The sequence below is a fragment of the Pseudorasbora parva genome, chromosome 1 (genome assembly GCF_024679245.1).
Source record: "Pseudorasbora parva isolate DD20220531a chromosome 1, ASM2467924v1, whole genome shotgun sequence".
Taxonomy (NCBI): domain Eukaryota; kingdom Metazoa; phylum Chordata; class Actinopteri; order Cypriniformes; family Gobionidae; genus Pseudorasbora; species Pseudorasbora parva.
Window position 1 is genome coordinate 43,772,160 of NC_090172.1, and position 21,374 is coordinate 43,793,533.

Below are 21,374 nucleotides of genomic sequence, written 5' to 3' on the forward strand. Positions count from 1 at the left end.
GCTTTAGCAGGGGAAGAACAGCAGTATATGTTAGTGATGGGAAGTTCGGTTCTTTTCCGCGAACCGGTTCTTTCGGACAGTTCGTTTCAATGATCCGGTTAAAAAAACTTTTACGTCTTTACGTAATGACGTCATTTCTATCATCCCGGCGGATGAAAATACATTCAAACACATCCATATAAAGTATCGATGCTATCGAGACAGGTCTAACCCGCAGAACCCATATGCGTCACTCACAACAGTCTGAGGACAACAACAGCGCCATGGCACACTCTCATGCCGGAAGTGGGCGGAGCTGATTTATCATCTTATACATTGCTCTATTTGGAGCGTTTCAAGCCCAAAGTTTAAACGATGTTAATAATGTCAAGTATTTAATTAATAAGTTCTAATTGAAGATAGATAGAGAGATGATAGATAGGCTAGATACATATACTCACTCATAGTTAAATCAAATAAATATGTTTTAAAATAAACAATACTGGATATCAATACAAAATAAAATAATTTACGTTAAAAAAATTATTTATTAAAAAAAAAACATTGTAGCGTTTTTAAATTAAAAAGTTGCTATTATTATTATTATTATTATTTATTTATATTATATCTTAAAAATTATATTAGATAAACTGAATACAAAGCTTAACACACAAAGATTGAGCATTTGAACATTTATTTTTATGACACAATTTTTTTTTTTTTACTCAAGCATCTCAGAATAAACCTTTTTTTCATAGTACATAATATACATTACACAATTCTACACTGTTATGCATGATTCAGATTAATCAAACCCAAAACACACAGAAATTGTTTAATTTTATAAAATGTTCCTCAAAAATCTAAGTAGCAAAGGCACCATATACTAGCTTGGGTTTGCTTTAAAAAATACACAATCAGACCAAGGGGAATAAATTGAACTAAGTTGAAAGTTATTGCACAGCAGGTACATGACAAATTAAATATTCCTATTCTTACACTTTCAAATTTCAGAAATCAGGGCTCTTCCACTAAACTGTAGAAAACTTTTGGTTGTTCCACAGTCTTTCAACTGCAGTGCAGACCTCTTCTGTGATCCGTGGCTCCTTCATGAGACAAGGGTACAAAAAAATAGGATGAAATGTTGGAAGTGTTTTAACAATATTGTGTGTTGAAGTCAGGATGGAGCATGTATAATAAAGTTGTGAAATTCAGTTTCTCATGTCTATATTTCTGACATAAATTATACTTTGTCACAATCAAATATATTAACCATTTTCAGTTCAAAATGTATACAGAAATCAAAGGTAAGCACTTCATAGGGCTTCTCACACTGAGCTTATCGTCATTCTAAACACACTTTTAACCTCAGGTAAAGTAACATTTCACACTTTTATATTTACATGCTTTGGACAGTCACTGAAACACTGTGCATTCTATATAAATAATTAATTCAGCATTGAAGAGGAAAAACATCAAATGCAAACAGAAAATTTAATTGCAGCGAAGAAGAGACTATTTAAATTATTGTATAGTCTGAAATGTCCATTCAGGATAAACTTGTAATACAAGGACATGCAAAGCTTGAGCGTTTATGAAAACGTATTGTGTGCAGTGCAGTGTCTGTCAGTGACCCTGATACTGCACATATGTTATCCCATGGTTTATTAAAGAACAGTGTGGAACGGCAGTGTATGAATACCCAGGATTAATTGTTCATCTCGGGTAAATGATGATCAGTGTGAAACATGAAGCAAGATAACCCAGGATTCTGTATATCCGGAGTTTACTATTTCAAGTGTGAAAAGCCCTCATGTTTTTTATCCTAATGAAGGGAAGCTTGTATTTTTAAAAAAGTTTTACCTTTCCCTTCTTTTTCTTTCCATTAACACGAAGATCCTACTGTCAATAGAGCCATCCGACTGTTGTGGAACAGTCTAAAACAATCGAACATTATAGAATAGAACTATAGAACATTCCTGGAAAATGTGACATAACAACACTGTATCTGTATAAGTAGCTTATGTCTTTATTAGAGCCTTTTAAAACTAACCTTGTTTTTGATTAGCTTCCATTGTCCTTCCATTTACATTCTGATTGTCAATTTACTGCAACAAAATCAAACAGATATATATATATATAATGCTTGGTTATGTATTTAATTTAATTTTAATAGGACACATTCAAACACATGAAATAGTGTTTGTATTTTGTTAGCTTAAGCACTATATATATATATATATATATATATATATATATATATATATATATATATATATATATATATATATATATATATATATATATATATATAGACACACACTTGAAATAACCAACTAAGTCAAAAGGGACAACAAATAAATACTATTTCTTGCCACTGTGTATAAGCAAATAACTCAAAACCCTCATACCTCCGTGGACAGCTGCTTTTTGAAGTGAATTTGAAGGTGTACTGTGCCATCTGGTCAGTTTAACACACTGGGCAGTAGAAACTGTTGCAGAATGTCTTGCATTTATGTACATGAAGTAAAGCTGATCCTCTCCAAATCGTAATGCCTCTATAAATTAGTGGGAAAAACACATAAAACACTCGTCAGTATCAGATAAAAGCAAATAAAAAATACGGCGCCAACAACAAAGAAAAATCACAAACAATTATGTTACTTAAAGCAAGACCATATCAACAGACGCGATAGACATCGTAAAGCAGAGCACATTACAAAAAAATGTATAAAGTGTTAATACAACAACGATGGATCAAATACACAACATAAATAAACTTGATAGATTAAAACCACAACACAAAACAGCTGTTTACCATGTTCTCTTCTTCCGCTGTGCCGATTTAGTTTTCGTTAACTCCGCCCACTTCCGGCATGAGACTGTGGCGTGGCGCTGTTGTCCTCAGAATGTTGTGAGTGATGTATATGGGTTCTGCGGTTCTGCAGTTGGTTATTATTGATGCTATCACGCATGCTCAGTATCTCAGCTCACCGGTTCTCAGAATCGAACATGTACGAAAGATCGAACATGTCCGATAGAAATGGTTCTCAATTCTGTACTGTTGATCCGAAAACCGTTGCAACCCTGTAGATCCGACTCGAGAACCGCTGTAGCAGTGTGTGTGTGCTGAGCTGTGAACTGCTGCAAGCTGATTGTCTGATATCAAACCTACTGTTTTGATTACATTTTAAAATGTGTATCGACTTAGAAATTAAATAAGAAAAAAGCTGTTCCTGAAAATATCATGCATTATTGATAAAACAAATAAATGTTTAATTTGACCGTTTTACAAATCCATTGTTTCCAAACTTTAAAATAATACAGTGATAAGACAGCTTTGTTGTGATGTTTCCAAACGTGATTAGTTTTATAGGCTACACTTAACTTTTATTTCGTTCCTCTGAACAAATAACACGCATGTGCAGCTCATCGGTTCTCTCTGCTACGTTCAGTTACACGTGCATGCTCAGTATCAGCTGGTTGTGAATTCATCAGATCTCTCAGCAAAACATGTCTCACTTCAGCTAACGATTGGAGTTACAACATCTACTTCAAGATATTCGTTTATTTCTAGTCGGAGAGACTGTCACTCATGACAGAAAGTTAATAACTATAGTAACTTGTGGGACCAGCCCTGATTTGAGACGCGAACAGTTTAGAAAGATTTGGTTCGATTTGGTGAACTGGTTCACCAAAGGGGGTAATCTAGCACTCAGAAAGCGTTCCACCCATAGGGCCACCCATTGCTAACCAAGCCATCACCTGCTGTTAGCATCCCATTGACTCCCATTCATTTTTGAGCTACTTTGACAGTGAATAACTTTACATCTGAGGCGTTTAAAGACTCCATTTGTCCATTGTTTATTTCTAAAGAAACACGACAATGCATAAAAGGCTCCATTACCTTGTATCTTACACTATCGCCCCACAGAAGCTGTTTTTGTAAAAATAGGCTAACGATTGCGTCATAACCAACGCGACTCTGTCGCACAGTTGAGAAATTACCGTATAGACCTGAGGAGACACTCGCAGGCAATCTTTTACTGTCTGTGAGGCCGTTGGGGGACGTGGAGACATAAAGTCTGGTAAAGTCAAGGGGGAAGAATGGGGAGAAGCCCATAGTGAGCCGAAAGCAACGGGAGAAAATATTTAAACAACGTGATTCAGATTTTACTTTCCACAACTACTAGAAGACCTACAGCTGTCAGACAGGTTGCTTACGTCACATCTACGTCGTCAAGCTCAGTCTGAGCCTGCGCAGTTCGCACAGCCATCAGGAAGTGAGTGCTCCTTACTGACCTCACTTTCCGCCGTTGAAATCAATGGGATAGCTCTGTCCATTTCTTTAACTGTCTATGGTACTTTGTCGTCGAGGCTGACAGGATGCTAATATTAGCAGCAACGGTTACCTCAAGCCAAGGTTATTATAGTTTTGCTTTTTGAAATTAGTTTTTATTTCAGTATCGTTTTCAATTTTGCTACAAATTTCAGTTTAGTTTTAGTTAGTTTTACAAATGGTTTTGCTAGTTTTAGTTTAGTTTTTATTTTGCAAATACATTTCTATTTAGTTTTTATTTATTTAGTTTCAGTTTTAGTTTTAGTAATTATAGTTTTGCAGAGTTACCATAATGAAGTGTAGAGACCAAATCAAGGATTTTAATTTCAGCAAAGTTTAATGTTTGCACAGATTAGAGTTTAATCTTACTAAACATCCTTAAGTGAAATAACTTGATAAACGAGCATTATTGTTTAAACCCAGGAAGGTCTTACAAAACATGCATAAAGTTGGGTCTTCACCTTTGAGCAAAAAAGCTCGAGTCAAACTATGACCTATACAAACAACGATCTGGAGATTAAAAATGAAATAAATTATATTTTGATATTAAAAAATTATATTTGATATTTTTGACATAGGCTTATACTCAGAGGATCTATCTTAAAGAACAAAATAAATGCAACGTAAAATATAAAAGTAAAAATTATAAATTCCAGACAAACTCACTCATAGCAGATGAAATATTGTTAAACAATTAAAAGCTTATTTTAATTTCTTCAGTAGTACAAAGTCATCTGAATACAGCCAACACACACTGTTGTGCTGTGTGTGTGTGTGTGTGTGTGTGTGTGTGTGTGTGTGTGTGTGTGTGTGTGTATGTGTGTGTTTGTTGTGCTATAATTGTAAAGGGGACCAATGTCCTCAATTATCTAGTAAAATATTATGATAACTGACTAGTGAGGACATTTGACTGGTCCTCAATAGTTAAAAAGGCTTATAAATCGGCCAAAACACGTTTTTATTTAAATCTATTGTTTTGCACGTTCTTGGGATGGGTAGGTTTGGGGAGAGGGATTGGGTTAGGGGATATAAAATATCATTAACCTGATATAAAATCATTAGAAGTCCATGCCATGTCCTCACTTATATAGTGAAACAAACGTGTGTCTGTGTGTGTGTCCTGGTATTCCCTACTTTGTGGGGAAATGTCTCCACACAGACAATAATATTATTAATAGTAAATGATTATGATAACACCTTTGAGCCTGTCAATATTATGCAAACATGAAATATCAAACGGACAGTAGGCTAGTACTTGCTACTAGTTGCTGACTTTTGCGCCTGCATCTCTCGTCGCGTAAGAAACGGCATTCTAAAACAGTGAGCTTAAGTTAAAAGAAGTTCAACGTGCATCTCATTACCTTGTGTTATTTCCCATTTCACTGCCACGGACGCATTGATTCTTTGTGAACTGCCGTTTAGGACGTGTTGCCTGTCTGCACGCGTCCGTCACAGGACAGCGGTTAATCTCCTCCTCAGATAACTTCACGCGCAGTAGCGCAATATACAGACACTCCCTCAACCGCCACAGTCAGATTTTCCACCACATGAAATAGGGCTTATTAATAACGAAAACGAATATTTATTTTTGCTAATTATTTTATTTCAGTTAGTTTTTTAGTAAGAGAAGTTAGTTTCGTTTAGTTTTAGTTTTTTATTTATTCAGATTTTTTAATTTTATTTCAGTTTACGAAAATGTTTTTTGACCAATAGTTTTAGTCTTAGTTTCAGTTTTCGTTTACGAAAATAACCTTGCCTCAAGCATTTAAAACGATGTAACTGAGAAACTTTTTTTGATGTGAGAAACTGCATTAGATGTCGATACATGTTGTTATTTCGATAAGAAAACTGTTGTGTTCTAAAAAAGGTAACTGTTTGGATTTATATGAAATGATAACACTTAATATAATACAATAGTATTAAATTTGTAACATTAAGTAAGGTTAATAAATGCTGTAGAAGTATTATTCATTGTTAGTTTTATCTGTTAACCTTTTTTATGCACTACACTGTAAAATCCAACAGCTGTTCTTACTAAGACTTTTTAGTAAACTTTATTTAATGTACAATAATTTGTTGAACTTACTAAAACAATTGAGTAATCTGAACTATTTGCATGCTGTGCCATTGTTACTTAGAAAACCCAAGTAAACATTACTTGACTGGTTTGAGTACCATTTTGCCAAAGGAAAAAAACCCCGAAAACAATAAAATAGGTGGGCGGGCAAAAGGTTGAGGCAGGGCTATTCTTAAAAGACTTTTCACTAATTTCGTCCACTATTGCAGTCATCGTTCTTCTTAGTTGCATTCACTCATTTTCCAGTCATGTTGAATGTTATTGAAAATACAATTAAATACTTTGGGAAAGCGTCACATAAGCTGACTTCATAAATTTATGTTGATTTCCTAAAATTTCTCACCATTATGGTGATGAGTGTTCCCTTTGGTTGGGCACTTGGAACTTAATTGATATTACTGTAAATCTCTTCCTATTGATGCAGCAATGCATCACAAAATCACAGTTATCTGATTTCAAAAGGGAATTAATAAGTATAATTATAATAAGTATATAATATATACTTATAATAAGTATACAATATATATATCTACACGTATATATAAAAACATAAGGCCAATTATTGATCTTTTAACATTTTATTGTAAACACTTCCGACAAACTTTAAATTGTGTTGATATAATGCCTCTATATTTATGACAATATCCAACAATTGACCATGCTTGAGTCGCACACAGACTTCAACATTCAGCATGCAAAACACAAGAATGGTAACATTGTTTTTTGTTGTTGTTGTTGTTGTTGTTGTTGTTTTTTTTTTTACACTTAATTAGACCATTACAAGTTCATTTGCTGTCATTATTGGGGTTATACTGACAAAAGACAGCAAATAAAATGGTAAAATAAAGCCAAAAATAATAAAACGCAGTTACGATTGCCCTGTGATTAATTTATTCGTGCTGCAATGCATTCTGGGAGTACACTTCCTCAGCTCATAGATAGAATTAAGTCGACACAACTTAAATGGTTTAAGTAAGAACAACTTGATGCAATTAGGCTCACTTAATTGAGTGTTAAGTTCAGCTTACTTGAGAATTTTAATATTTTCCTAGTAATGTGAGCACTAATAACAAGTTAACACAACTAATAATTTTGAGTTAAGAACTAAACAAATAACTAAAAAAAAATACGCTTAGTAAACTTACCTTTTCTTAGTAAAGTCAACTTATTACATTTTACAGTGTATGAACTAACATGATTGATGATGAAAATGATGAAGGTAAAATTGTATTGCTCGAATATTAATACATGCTGTGAAATGTACATTACATAATGCATTTAGTTCATGTAAGCTAGCTAAATAAATACATCCTTGTTAACAAATGGGATTTGCAGTCTGTTACCTGACATTTACATACAAGCTAGAAAAACAAGTTTAAGGTTTATTACAGTTTTGTACTCGTCGAGAGGCGACATTCAGCCAGGTCAGGTCACCGTTGTTTAGGAATTCTTCTACCTCCAAAATCCAAGTTTAACCCCTGCACGTAGGGTGATTAATCATACCTTTGTGTGTTATTCTCTAGGCACACTGAGGAGAAATAGAGCCCAGCATCAAGCTGCACAGACCCAGCCACAGCGCCAACGCCACCAGAGAGAGAACTACCAGATGGGCCAGATGCGGCGCTGATTCAGACTCCTCATTGCCTTGGTTCTTCCTAGTGCCTACAGTGGGAAACACTTCACTCCAAAGAGTTACCTGAGTCAATCAATGAGCCCCAATTACAAACTAAGAAACTGGCAAAAATAAAATGGAAGTCAAAGGACTATACTTAAGAAAACAGCTGTTTTAAAGAGTAAGAAACCACTGCTTTGGGAGCCAGCTAAGCTTTCGTTGCGTAGCTCAGAGAAAAAAATCAAAAGCTAGTGATGAGCAAGAGGACAGAATCAATGATGTTTGTTCTTTTTTTCTGCTTTTCATTTTCTTTCCCACGTTATTAAAACCATTGTTCTCTCCACTAAAGTTTTTCCCCTTTTTGCCTTTTTTATCTTTTTATAATTATTTTTTGGAATTGCCACCCTCCTGTGGAGATGAGCATGATGGGAAGTCACAGATTTTTCTGCCAATCATTGACGGCTGAGACTGACTCCTTAAAGAGACTCCTTTTCCAATGTGTAATTAAGATGTTTTTAAAATGCAAGCAAAAGATTAAAAAGCTTATATTTCTGAAGCTTTCTCATTGTTTCCTGCGTGCAATTGTACAGAAATCACAAAATACATCAGTTTTTTTTTTTGTCTTTTTTTTTTTTTTATTCTGTTGGATAGTGAAAATTGAGTATGTTTAAGTGACACTCAGGATAAAATAGGACATTACAGCACAGATAGTTTGTATTGGTAGAAGGCCTTTTAGCAGATTCACTTTTCTGAAAGCAATGTATGCATTTATGCAAAGCACTTTCACCAGGTTGAGTTGCTTTTCTTTCTCCAGCTGATAACTACTAAAGAACTGCAGTTCTTCCTTCCATGTGGGCGAGGGAGTTAATGAGAAGGAGGATGGTTAAAAAAAAGATTGTAAGTGTCCTGATCGGCTGAGAGTCGCTGTTATTTTATGTTCATCCACTAACACAACAATCCTTCTGAGGCACAGTGAATGAAGATAGACTCAAGAAAATATAAGCACAACACCAGGACAGATTTGGTTTCACATGCATACAATACAAGGTTTTTCTTTTGCAATACGATGTAGGAAACAGGAAAGTGTGGACAGTTGCCCAAATGAGTAAATCTCAGTGGTGTGCATTAGTGAATGAAGGAGGTAGAGATGATAGAAGCAAGTTCTGGAGCATTTTACGGTGTTTTTACACACCAATCAATATTTATACAAAGAAACTTTTATCAATTTTCAGTCATTACCTCCATTATAACTGAAAAAGAAAGGATCCAGACTAGCAGCCTATATAATCAATACATATGCCTTGTGTTGCCTGTATAGTGTATCTAAACCAGCTCATGCTAATTATTTTCAACACAACTCCACTGACACTGCAACTTTTTTTTTTAAGAAATCCTTCAATTCTCTAAATGTGCTTTTGATTTTCTTTTGTGTGGGACTGTTTTGCAAAGGCAGAGGGTTACAAATAATTCATGCATTACAAATGTCTTTTTCCAGTTTTTTTTTTTTTTTTTTTTTTTGGGTATTTTTTGGACCAGGAATCTTTTGTCTTCTGTTTCAGTTTGTTGAATGGGATCCTGTTATTGTGACTGAAAGTCTTTCTTCTCAGATAACCTTGCATCGTTTAAGGGCATGCATTTAAAATATGGATGATTTGCTTGTTTCTTGAAGATGAGAATTCCTGGCTATCAGTCCTCCTTCAGATCTAAATCACCATCTAGTTTCTGTATGTATCTTTAAACGTTATTGGGAAATGGGTTTTTAGCTAGCTTGACTTAACCGCTCTGACTGCAATTGGCTTCAAAGTAATAAATAATCTCTGTGTTATTCTGTGGTAAATGGGTTTGATTGAAATTGAAAGGGGATTTGACCAAGAAATTATTTTTAAAAAATATATAATTTTTGCTGGTCTTGCTTTAAGTTTATAAGTAATGTGCACTGATATGTAAGCATGGTGTGTGGACAGAATATGAAAAACAAGATGGATAAAATGTCTAATACTACTGTTTGATTTTAATGTCCGCTGTGTTTTTTACAGTACCTTTTCTTTTTTGCTTTATTTGTAGTTTGTTTGTTTTTTTCTCTCTTCTCTTTGCGCTCACTTTTGAACATTTTTACTAAGTACTTTGCAGAAAGTATTGTGCGACATGTAATTTTTTGAAGTACTTGAAACGCATTAATAAAATAGCCTTGATCAAAAGCTTCCTTTACTATCTGGTGTGTTGAAGTAAGTAGTATAAATTGCCTGTGTGCTCTGCGAATCTACACTAGTTCAGGGTTTTTGAATTGGTTTGTTGCATATTACAAAAATATATATTTCAAAAGAACAGCTGATGAAGTCTTCAACAAGCCATCACGCATAATCCATTTATATTCAATTTGATCAGTCCAATTGAGTTGCCCCTTTTCTCATAAATGAAAGTTTTGTCAACTGCCCACTCTCGCTGCTCAACACAACTCAATTCCATACAATTATAAATAAATAATCAATTGCTCTCAAGTTGTTGCAATTTTACAGAGGGTGTATATCCTGTCTATTTAAAAAAAAAAAAAAAAATATCCAAGGATGGACTGGCTAAAAATTGTAATCTAAATGCGAAACAATGAACTAATATTGCTAAATATTTATGTGCTATAGAGGAAAGCATCTGTATGGTAGTGCTGACTTGAAAGTGGTCTAGTCACACATCTTCCTCAATAGGTACTGTGGTTGTTTCATCTTGCATTACAAGTTTTCATGATGCACCTGATGATACCTCCCTTTATACGGTACCTTTATATTATGGTGTGTTAGGAGATTTTATGAACAATTCAGTCATATTGAGGCAATTGAAATACACCGCAAACAAACATTTTATTACAGGCTGTTTCTCATTGAAGATATATTACAGCACAAATGCACAGTCAAAGATGATGTTTGCTTGAAGGTTGAATTATTAGATCTCATACTGAATGTATAGTTTCTATACATAAACTCAAGGCCTTTATATATCCTTATACCCTGACTTTTATAAATTATATGAAATAGGACAATGTTCACTGCGGTGGGGGGGAGACGACGACATCTCTTAACCATGTTCAAGTGCTATCAGGTAGTAGGTAACAAGAAAGTTTTACTTCTGCAGTTGTTAAAGTCAGGGTTGCCAGATCTTCACAGCAAAACTTTACAAAAATTAAATTCCAAATGAAAACCACAGACTTGACAACAACACAGACTCTCTACAAAAAATTCCCAGCCAATAAAAAAGCTCTTTGTTTGCAGACATTTGAGGGCAGGATTATGGCTCATAATATCCTCCTGAAAGCACATTATGAAGAAAAAAATATGAGATGGTAGGAAAAATTATTTGGCAATGCTTTTGTGTTCTCTCGCAAACATTGTGCTTTCCACCGAGGAACTTTCGTTCCCGCGAGAAACACATTTTTTTGTAAAGGAATGTTCTTGAGGGAACGCAAACATTTTGCGACTCAAGGCAAAGTTCCTCAGGGGAAACAATCGGTGGCTGCATCCAAAATTGCTTATGAAAAGCATTGTGACAAAAAGTATGAAGGCCTATGTCCGCATAGTTACTCATAAAAAAAGTACACAAATGACCTAACGTTACTCCTTCCAGCGAGATTCTGAAGTGAGTGAGCATTCGATTGACACTTAGCCTAGGCCTAAATTCCACGAGACCGTGGGAGAGGATTTGTGAATGGATGTGAAGCCTAAATCACATACAACATGGCGAATGTAGGACGTCAGATTACATTCACAATCATAGCCTATAGAACATATTTTTTAGCGGTCATGTGAAGTAATTACTTATTAAAAATAGCCTACTAGTCTACTCTATTTTGGACGCAGCCATTTTTCATCTCATCTCATATTTTTTCCACCACCATGTCCCCAAAGGGGCTCCGTAGTACGGAGGATGTGCGGTGGAACCGTGGAACCATAGACAGAAAACTAAGTTAGCATGAGATAAATGTAAATGTATACAATCTTCTGTTTCAAAACAAATATCCGCATACACTTTGCCATCTTTTAATTTCTCAGAGTTAAAACGTGAATAATATATTAAAGGAAATGAAGTTCCCCCGTCCGATAAGTCCTGCTGTGAACACATGATCGCATGTGTGAGGTGAGTTTGCTTTAGCCGTGTTTTATCATTCTCCGCTGCTGCGGCTTCTCGCGCTTCTTTTCACAGCGCACGAACACCTTCTCCTGCAGCGGCTCAAAATACATGCCGTCATCTGTCTGTGCGCAAAACGTAGTTCTGAAGAAGAGAAAAAAAGATCTGTTATGAGCTTCGGCTTTGGTAGCTTTTTTGTGTTGATGCATTTCAAAAAGCCCTATCCAAACACTAGAGGTCGCTAAAATAACTAAGCATATAGAAGCCTGCAATTGTTTTTAAAACCAATCCTGGGGTATTACCATAGACTGTTAAAAAAATGTATTACAAATGTTAACATTCAATGCTGAAGCAAGCTTTTAATCTCTATAGTCAGGATGTCTTTTACCTCAGAACATGTGAGCACGCAATCTAACAGTGTTCTGCTTTTAACACGCTCACCATCATCTGAACAACAAAATGTTATCTGTCCTCTCACACTTACTTCCTCTGGGTCTCTCCAGATTTCACTGTAATCTTCCCCACAGTGAGATGTGGCCCTCTGCTGTCTTTGCCCCAAGGTATCATGGTCTTAAGCGTGCTCCACATGTTTGCCCACGCAGGGCTTCCCTCCCAGGTAAAGCGCATCATCATCAGGTCACCTATATCAGTATCTATAGTGATGAGGAACGTGAAGGTCTTGTTACCCGAAATCTCCTCAACTCTGAAAAAGGAGGGAAAATCGAGGAGTGATTGTTTCATTAAATGTTTGGATTCCTATAATAAACAAGTAGTTTGCAAAAAAAGAAAGAAAAAAGCACTGAATATTAGCCTGCATGAAAGTGATTGTGTGTGCATGCTCTTGTTTGAGATACTATTTTAGTCCATTGCATCTGTTCTTTCTTTCATGTTCCCAACACACGTGTTTCATTCATGCGAAATGAGTTATTGTGATGAGTGCTCTCTGTGTGCTATGAAGGTTAAATTGAGCAGTTCCCCGTGAAGCGGAGCACGTTACTTTCAGCTCTTAGAGCGCAGAACATGAAACATTAATGATGTTCTTCATCCCAGATGCTATTATGCAGTCTTTCATTAAGGAATCTTTATCTCACTGTTAAATCGAGAGCTTCTGCTACTATCACATTCAGTTTGAGCTCTTATTTATGAAACACCAATAGTTATAAACTGTTCTTGTGAATGTAATGATATTATGTGCCCATATATTGGATATGCTTACTATATAGTATGTATTTATCACACCACCAAAGGGAATAGGGATACTTTTTTCATATAGGCTATGTCTGATTATATCAGATTGGGCTTAGCAAAGAGCATTTTAAATGGTTGAATCCTCAAATGCATCCTTATGGTGAATAAATCGCTACAAAGCTCATTACGTTGATGCTCACTAACACTTTACAGAGATGATGTTATTTTAATTTTCAGCTTTTCTAAGTGTTTTGCACACTTACAGAATTATGGGTAAATTTTCACTTTCGCCCAGTGTTCCGGTTAGAGAAACTGTGAGGGTGGGGTCGATCTTGTCAATTTGGTTGATGAACTGGATCCTGAACTGATAATGGAACACTGATAGGGAAGAAAAGTGATGGTGTATTAGCACTAGTCTAAAAACATTTTTCCAAAAACAACTGGAAAACTAATAATTATATTAACATGAATTGCTCAAAAATATTATTCTCAATCACTAACTGTTTTGTTTCTGGACTTCCAGTAAAATGTCTAAACATTTAAAAAGAGGAATTTAACTCAGAAGAAAAATTGCATAAGATATTAATACTTATTTTTAAAGAAAAATACAGTTATATAATTATCTTTCCTGTGTGTGTGTGTGTGTGTGTGTGTGTGTGTGTGTGTGTGTGTGTGTGTGTGTGTGTGTGTGTGTGTGTGTGTGTGTGTGCGCGTGCCATTGTTTATAATACATTGTAGGGACCAAATGTCACCATAAGGATAGTAAAACCTGTGATGACCTACATTATGGGGACCAGCCAGTGGTCCCCACTTTTCAAAAAAGGCTTATCAATCATACAGGATGAGTTTAAAAAAATAAATAAAAAAAATACAGAATGTTTCCTGTGATGGGGCAGGGGCAGTGTAAGGGGATAGAAAATATGATTTGTACGGTATAAAAACCATTATGTCTATGGAGAGTCCCCACAAAGATAGTGAACCAGACGTGTGTGTGTGTGTGTGTGTGTGTGTGTGTGTGTGTGTGTGTGTGTGTGTGTGTGTGTGTGTGTGTGTGTGTGTGTGTGTGTGTGTGTGTGTGTGTGTGTGTGTGTGTGTGTGTGTGTGTGTGTTCATGTTCATGTTTTTCTATCCCAGTGGGGACTTTAACATGAATGCACATGACTCATGTGGACTCGTGTCATCGGAACCAAGCCGATAAATCACATAGTATATACATTTTTTTGAAAATGTAGAAATGTAAAAAGTTTTGTGTGATGGTAGAGTTAGTGTAGGGCAGGGGTGTCCGTCCCTGGTCCTGGAGGTCTACCACTCTGAGGATTTTAGCTCCAACCTCCCAATCAAATGCATCTGAACCAGCTAACCATGGTGTTCAGGTCTGCTGCTTGATACTGACAGGTGTGTTGGGGCAGGGTTGAAACTGAAATTTGCAGGACGGTAGCCCTACAGGAGCAAGGTTGGACACCCCGTTGTATATATGTTATATGTTGTAAAAACATATAATATATAGTTTGTACAGAATAAAAAACATGGAGAGTCTCCACAAAGATAGTGAACCAGATGTGTGTGATTAAATATAATTTAAAAACTAACTGTTAAAATTATTTGTATTGGGGAGAGTAGTTTAACAGCTATAATAACATTTCCTTTTTTACATAATGATAGGAAGTGACTGTTTCGAATCCATTTTGCTGGGTGTCATAGTTTACTTACTCACATTTGTATGGCATGTGTGAACGGGTTTTGAGGAACAGTCTCTTGCTTCTACCAGTGCGAACTTTCTTGATGTCATAACCCAAAGTGTTACAACGGTTCTTTCGGCAGTCCAGACAGTAGCCCTTATCGAAGGCTGTGTTGTCGCTGCACTTGTAGGCCATGATCTGCTTGTCTTTGTTCAACAGGGAGTCAATGAAGAGATGCACAGCGCGCTCATGGGCACACTTCACTGTCTGCTCAAATCCTGAAGTTAGATGGACACAGCATGAGACTTTTGCACTAATAAACAGTTAATAATCAGATTCACTCAGACGGTTAGTTTATCATTCTCACATGTTTGTGTGCTCTGCCGTGTCTAGGTTGAATATGGTGCATCAGGCTGAGTTAGCAGTGATGCAAATACTGCATTGTGATGCTAGAAACTACTGTTAAAATGTTTAGGGTATAGATTTTTTTTTAAATATATACATTCAAGTAAGGACACGTGATCAAAAATGGTTGTAAAGACATTTACAAAAGATTTATTTTGTTCTCTTAAACCTTCTATTCGTCAACACATCTACAAAATATTCAGCACAATGTTTTTATCATTGATAATTATACTAATAAATGTTTATTGAGCACTAAATCAGCATATTAGAATGATTTCTGAAGGATCATGTGACTCTAAAGACTGGAGAAAAAACTGCTGAAAATTCAGCTTTGGTATCACAGGAATAAAATAAATTTAAAATAGAAAAAAAATCATTTTAAATTTCATAATATTTTCTGCAAATTATTTTTACTGCGTTTGATCACATAAATGCAGGCTGGGTTTAGCATAACCATTAAAAAAAATCTTTAGCAAGTATGTAGTGTAGATCTGTTTCTGGTTCATTTTTACAGTTTGTACAGTCTTTCTGCTTCAGTTTTCCCCATAGGGATATTTAATTGCCTGAAGGCATATCTCAGTAGGAGAGCAGAATCTAAGAGGGATTTGGAATAATTAAGTTGTGAGGATGACAGCTGCTTTTATGTGGTCTATGCCTTTCATCTAGAAAGCTGTCTTTAGTAGTCAGCCATTCTCAGTGTCATTAATGGGATGTTTTGAATGTATCTCATCCTAATCTGACATTTGAGGATGAACCTGCCCCATTTCTCTCTCCCCCTGTCCATCCATCCAGCCATTCATCCAGCTATCCATCCAAGCAGCTCACCCATGATCCCGTACTGGGCTAAATGTGCATAGATGTTTCGCATGTCCAGCTGGCACCCTGGTTGAAATGATCCTCCATTGGGGTAAAAGTCAAAGTGGGCAACAGGTTGTTTGATGCCCACACTGAGTCCCATGCGCTGATGGGTAAATGTATGGATGGCATCCACAAACATAGCATCCTCAGGTGAGAGTCTGTCAGTATGAGACATTCCCTCAAACAATGGACCTGCAGGATCCAAGCCTATTTACAAACAAGACACACTTTAAATATAGTTAAATAAAGCTTTTGTCATGTTCAAAGTGTTTGGTGAGAATTAAGATGTCAGATTTAACGTCATTGTATGTATTAACAGTATTTATTAGACTGACAACATCTCACCAGTGATTCTTCCCAAGGTTTTCCCAGACAAAGCTAGGTTACTTCCAGCAAATCCAGATATATGAGCGCCAAGGCTGTAGCCAATCAAATGCACTTTTCCCACTGGAAATTGTTTGAAATCCTGTTATGGACACTTACAGATTAATGTCAAGTAGTACATGGGATTTTAAAGGATGTTTGCTGTTGGTAAGCAAAGCTGTGTACAGTAATGTTTAAATCATTAGAGTCAGTTTTTTTAAATAAATACAGTCTTTTACTCAGCAAGGATGCATTCGATATATCAAAAGTGATCTATAGATTCAAATAAATGCTTACTTTTTTACTTACACTATCCATCAAATAATCCTGAAAAAATAGTTTCGACAAGCACACCAAATCAGTATTAGAATCATTTGTGAAGATCATGTGACACTGGAGTAATGATGCTGAAAATTCATTTTTGCCATCACAGGAATAAATTACACCTTAAAATATATTAAAATATTCACAACTGTTATTTTAAATTAAGATAGTATTTTACACTATTATGCCTTCTGCCTAAAAATCCTACTCTTTCAGTTCCATGATGTAAGGACGGCTGTATGTAGCCTATTCCTTTGGGAAATACATTTTTGCAGCCATAACTGTAAAGACATTTGTATTCCCAATCTAACCCTTACCTCTAGCCACCTCAGAAGATAGGCAATATCCTGTCCCACTGTGCGTGTGTTCTGAGCTGCTATAGGATAGTGCTGGTGTGCCAGACTCAGCCAATCTGCAATCATCACATTGATGCTTCCCTCTGAGCTCTTTAGTGCTGATGCCAACCTGGAAATCCAGTTCTCCATCATTCCGTCCACCTACGGGAGGAGGATTAGATTTTTCAATGACCCGTTGCTCTCCAGTTTTGCAAGTTAATTTCGTCTTTATCAGACTTGAAACAACTTTGCATAGCTGTTTGCAATGCATGCCAAGGTCTTTGTGACCTTTTGTACATTTGAACTATTGATCCGTTTTTCTATTAAATAAATTAACTCACATACCGACCAGCCATGAATGATGATAGCCAGAGGATGGCTGCTGTTAAAACCACAAGCGTCCAGTGTGCGAGGCTGGAAGAGCTCAACTGTGCACATATCCTCTATGTTTTTCCCATCAGTGTAAAGCCTGAAGACTGATTTAGGTTCGTAGGGCGTCTTCATCCTCTCTCCAGGCACAATGTCTGTTAGTATGGTCATACACAAACTGAAAGTCTCAGTCAGTTCATCACTGTGGTGGCCATGTTGTAAACTGATAAAGTTACACCATTGTAGATTGTACAATAGTCCTGGAATATTTATATTTGTGGATAAACAGAAATGCAATATTGTTGCATTAAAATTATACAAGTGAAAATTAGAAGCATGTTTATATCTCAGTTTTTAGGTGAACTTTGAGTTTGAGTCAAGGCAATAAAATGTTTTCTCACCGCTTTTGCTGAAGAAATGAACATGATGGATATTCTCACATGCATAAAACGTTTAATTTGCATATTTAATATGGAATTGTTCATGAAACAAACTATTACACGTGTTTACCCAATTTTTAATGCATGCTCATTATTTTTAATGCATGCCCCCCCCCATAATACATATATAATATGAAAAATGTCTAATGTGAGTGTGTGATTTTTCTGAACTTCACATTCTGATTCAGCTTCATTATCATTTAATTTCACATGCAGTTTTTGCATTTGAGAAATGTGAATGTTCAGCAAGGCCAACGTGCAAATGTTGAGGTATTCATTTCTTTTTCAGTTTTTTTATTGATCCTTTTCCGCATCTGTGATTTTATTATTTTTTATAGATGTAACTACAAGTTTTTCTCTCAGTAGTGATTAAATCAAACATACTAAAATTACTGCTTACTATCAATACAAATCCATTCCTCCTCGATGTTTGACGGTTTTCTATTCCTTACATACTGGACTTTTCTTATATAGATCTTATATGTCCTGGTGTTTTGGTTTTTTGTTTAGATATATTTCCACTTCATTGAGTGGCACAACAGTTCATCTATAGTGCATGTTACAATGCCCAGTGAATAAAAGGTGGAGTGGAACATGCTTCATTGCTGAAAAGTTACTCAGATGATCATACATTTAAATTCTGTCATAATTTACTCAGCAATATATTGTATGCATGTGATTTACTTTGTTCTGCAGAAAACAAAATATTATATTTTGAGGAAAGTTTTTGCCCATGCAATGAATGTGGTCCAATTGGACTGACAAAAGTCATTATGGACAAAACAAATATTTAAAAGTATCTCCTTTTATGCTCTATAGACAGTGATGTCTGGAACAACATGAGGGTGAGTGAATGACAGAATCTTCATTTGTGGGAGAGCTATATTATAGTTATAAGCGTAATTTATCCTCACCTGCTCTTCCATCAGTCAGTTGTGAGATAATCAGGCAGAAGGACACTGTTTTAATAAGAGTCTTCATGTTTAGGCCACTTCAGGAGCCCACACAGATAATCCAAATATTTGCTGCCTCTCCTTTTCTCAGACAAGAAAGAAGAGCACTGTGAGGCAGGAGATAGTCCATTGAAACTCTGGGGGGGAGGGATCAGTAAATATTCAAATGAATCGAGCTCATGGAAAAGTTACTCTTTTTGACCTTTTGTTTGCAGCCAAATGATAGCCTGCCCCAATTGGCTGCATGTTGTTACATTAGAATCATGCCATGATTGGTGGGAAAAAGTCTTGTCAGAAACGGTTCAAAAAGGCACATTGCTGATAACATGACTATGCAAATACCATGTCTCTAAATGTCATTCAGAGAAGAGGGATGTCTGGTGATGATTTAACTCTGATGTTTTAACTACGCTCCCCCATTAAAATATACTGACTATAAGTAACTTTGCAAGTACACTGTAAAAAATGATATGTTCAATAAGTTATGACAACAATGTTTTTACATTGTTTTAACTCATCAAAATAAGTTAAGAAATGTTAAAATTGTTTTTATTAGTTATACAAGATTTAGCTCATTTTTTTTAGTCAGTTTAACATAATTTAAGTTGAAATAACTTAAACATCCAACTCGATTGTACTGCAAACGATCTATCTATCTATCTATCTATCTATCTATCTATCTATCTATCTATCTATCTATCTATCTATCTATCTATCTATCTATCTATCTATCTATCTATCTATCTATCTATCTATCTATCTATCTATAAATCTATCTATAAATCTATCTATCTATAAATCTATCTGTCTTTCTGTCTGTCTTTCTGTCTGTCTGTCTGTCTGTCTGTCTGTCTGTCTAATCATGTCTGTCGGTCATTCTATTGTTTTATTGACATGCGTAATACCTATTAATTTACATTTTTATGCACAACATCTGTTATTCAATGTTATAGAGCTTTTAAGTAAACAGGACAGAGGGGTCATCGTTCGCCTATACCTTTGCTTGTCCTGACTAATTCAGGAAATCAGTCAATATGGGTACACATTGCAGTTTCAGATCAACTGAAATTCTCAAAACTACTTGTTCAACCTCCACATCATCCAGTCAATTGTGCACATCGTAAAAAAAAAAAAAAATCTTTTGAACAAATTGCAAATGCTTTCATTGCAAATTAATTGTGTAATTAATTATGCACAATTGTCTATTTCCTACATTATCAATTGCTTATGTCAGGTTGATCAAAATATATTATACTGGTTCCCTTTTGAATAGTCTTACCTCTCAAAACATGTAACCATTAGTTCCTTGCATAAGTCATTAAATGCAAAATGGTTTGTCATAACTATTAGACTTTTTTTGTAATGTGTCCTGAATTAATACATTTTTAATTTCACTAATGAAATTCGAAAGGTAGCGGCCAAGTGCTTGGAGAACAACAGTGTCCTCAAATCCTTCAAACATTTGTAGAACAGAACAGGTATATAATCACTTACTATATTGTAATACTATATACTTAGTTACTGCTGTATTACAGTAGTCCACTTACATTTTACATTATGCAGTGAATATATACTTTATGAAGACTAGAGTCTTGTCTTTTTCTTTCCATTGTCCAATCAATATCCCACATAGAGTACAATGACACAAGAACTTTTCAGTCTGATTGCACTGACATGTTCATTGGCATAAATACTTTGTTTTGAGATATTTTGAGTAATTTAGGCTTTTGCAGGTAATCCATTGTGTGGTAATCCATTCGTGTGTTGTCTTCGTACGAATTGTTTTAAGAAATGCACTTACTGGTTTGCAAATGGTAAATGGACTGCATTTATATAGCGCTTTTATCCAAAGCGCTTTACATTTTTGCCTCACATTCACCCATTCATACACCGACGGCGATGTCAGCCATGTAAGGCGCCATCCAGCTCGTCGGGAGCAGCTGGGGTTAGGTGTCTTGCTCATGGACACTTCGACACTTGGTCAAGTGGAACAGGGGATCGAACCACCAACCTTCTGGTTCGTAGCCAACCTACATGAACCACTGAGCCACTGCCGCCCCTCAAATCTGAAGGATGATTAAAGAATCATTCAACTCAATGATGTTGTTGAGAATTTTCTAAATTATAATAAAATAAATTCCTTGTGCAGAATGTTGTTGTTTCACAGAATGGTTGGCTGATGAACATGCTACAGTCAGATTGGCAGAAACAGAAGGGGCTTATGTATGTATGCATAAACTCAGTGGGTTCAGTGAGCTGATGGTGATTGGCAGAATCAGATGTGATAGTGATTAAATCAGGTCAGATACAGTTGTGCAGGTCAGTGCAGTCAGAGCTGTT

At 35.7% G+C, this 21,374-nt stretch overlaps 2 protein-coding genes across 3 annotated transcripts in view; one reads left to right on the top strand and one right to left on the bottom strand.

Moving 5' to 3' along the window:
- adam10a (ADAM metallopeptidase domain 10a) overlaps positions 1–8,952 on the top strand; it is a 96,894-nt gene extending 87,942 nt beyond the window's left edge. For both annotated transcript variants that reach the window (XM_067441958.1, XM_067441966.1), the window contains exon 16: positions 7,919–8,952. In XM_067441958.1, the coding sequence (XP_067298059.1) occupies positions 7,919–8,022 (104 nt within the window). In that variant the 3' untranslated portion in view covers positions 8,023–8,952. The remainder of the gene's footprint in view (positions 1–7,918) is intronic.
- Positions 8,953–11,057: 2,105 nt separating this feature from the next.
- lipca (lipase, hepatic a) lies at positions 11,058–19,159 on the bottom strand. The gene is made up of 9 exons (XM_067441846.1): positions 18,996–19,159; positions 17,618–17,796; positions 17,255–17,434; positions 16,596–16,716; positions 16,218–16,457; positions 15,023–15,265; positions 13,572–13,686; positions 12,605–12,823; positions 11,058–12,264 (listed from the first exon to the last, which is right to left on the bottom strand). Exons 1-9 carry the CDS (start codon positions 19,060–19,062, stop codon positions 12,141–12,143), a joined length of 1,488 nt encoding a protein of 495 aa, XP_067297947.1. The 5' UTR covers positions 19,063–19,159; the 3' UTR covers positions 11,058–12,140.
- Between the last annotated feature and the right edge of the window lie 2,215 nt (positions 19,160–21,374).

Excerpts from the sequence above, each read along its gene's own strand:
- lipca (XM_067441846.1), bottom strand. The coding sequence starts at position 19,062 with ATGAAGACTCTTATTAAAACAGTGTCCTTCTGCCTGATTATCTCACAA. Across the intron at positions 17,797-18,995 it reads ACTGACTGATGGAAGAGCAG|ACATTGTGCCTGGAGAGAGG; the intron begins GTGAGGATAAAT and ends CCATACTAACAG. Across the intron at positions 15,266-16,217 it reads AGCCCAGTACGGGATCATGG|GATTTGAGCAGACAGTGAAG; the intron begins GTGAGCTGCTTG and ends ATCTAACTTCAG.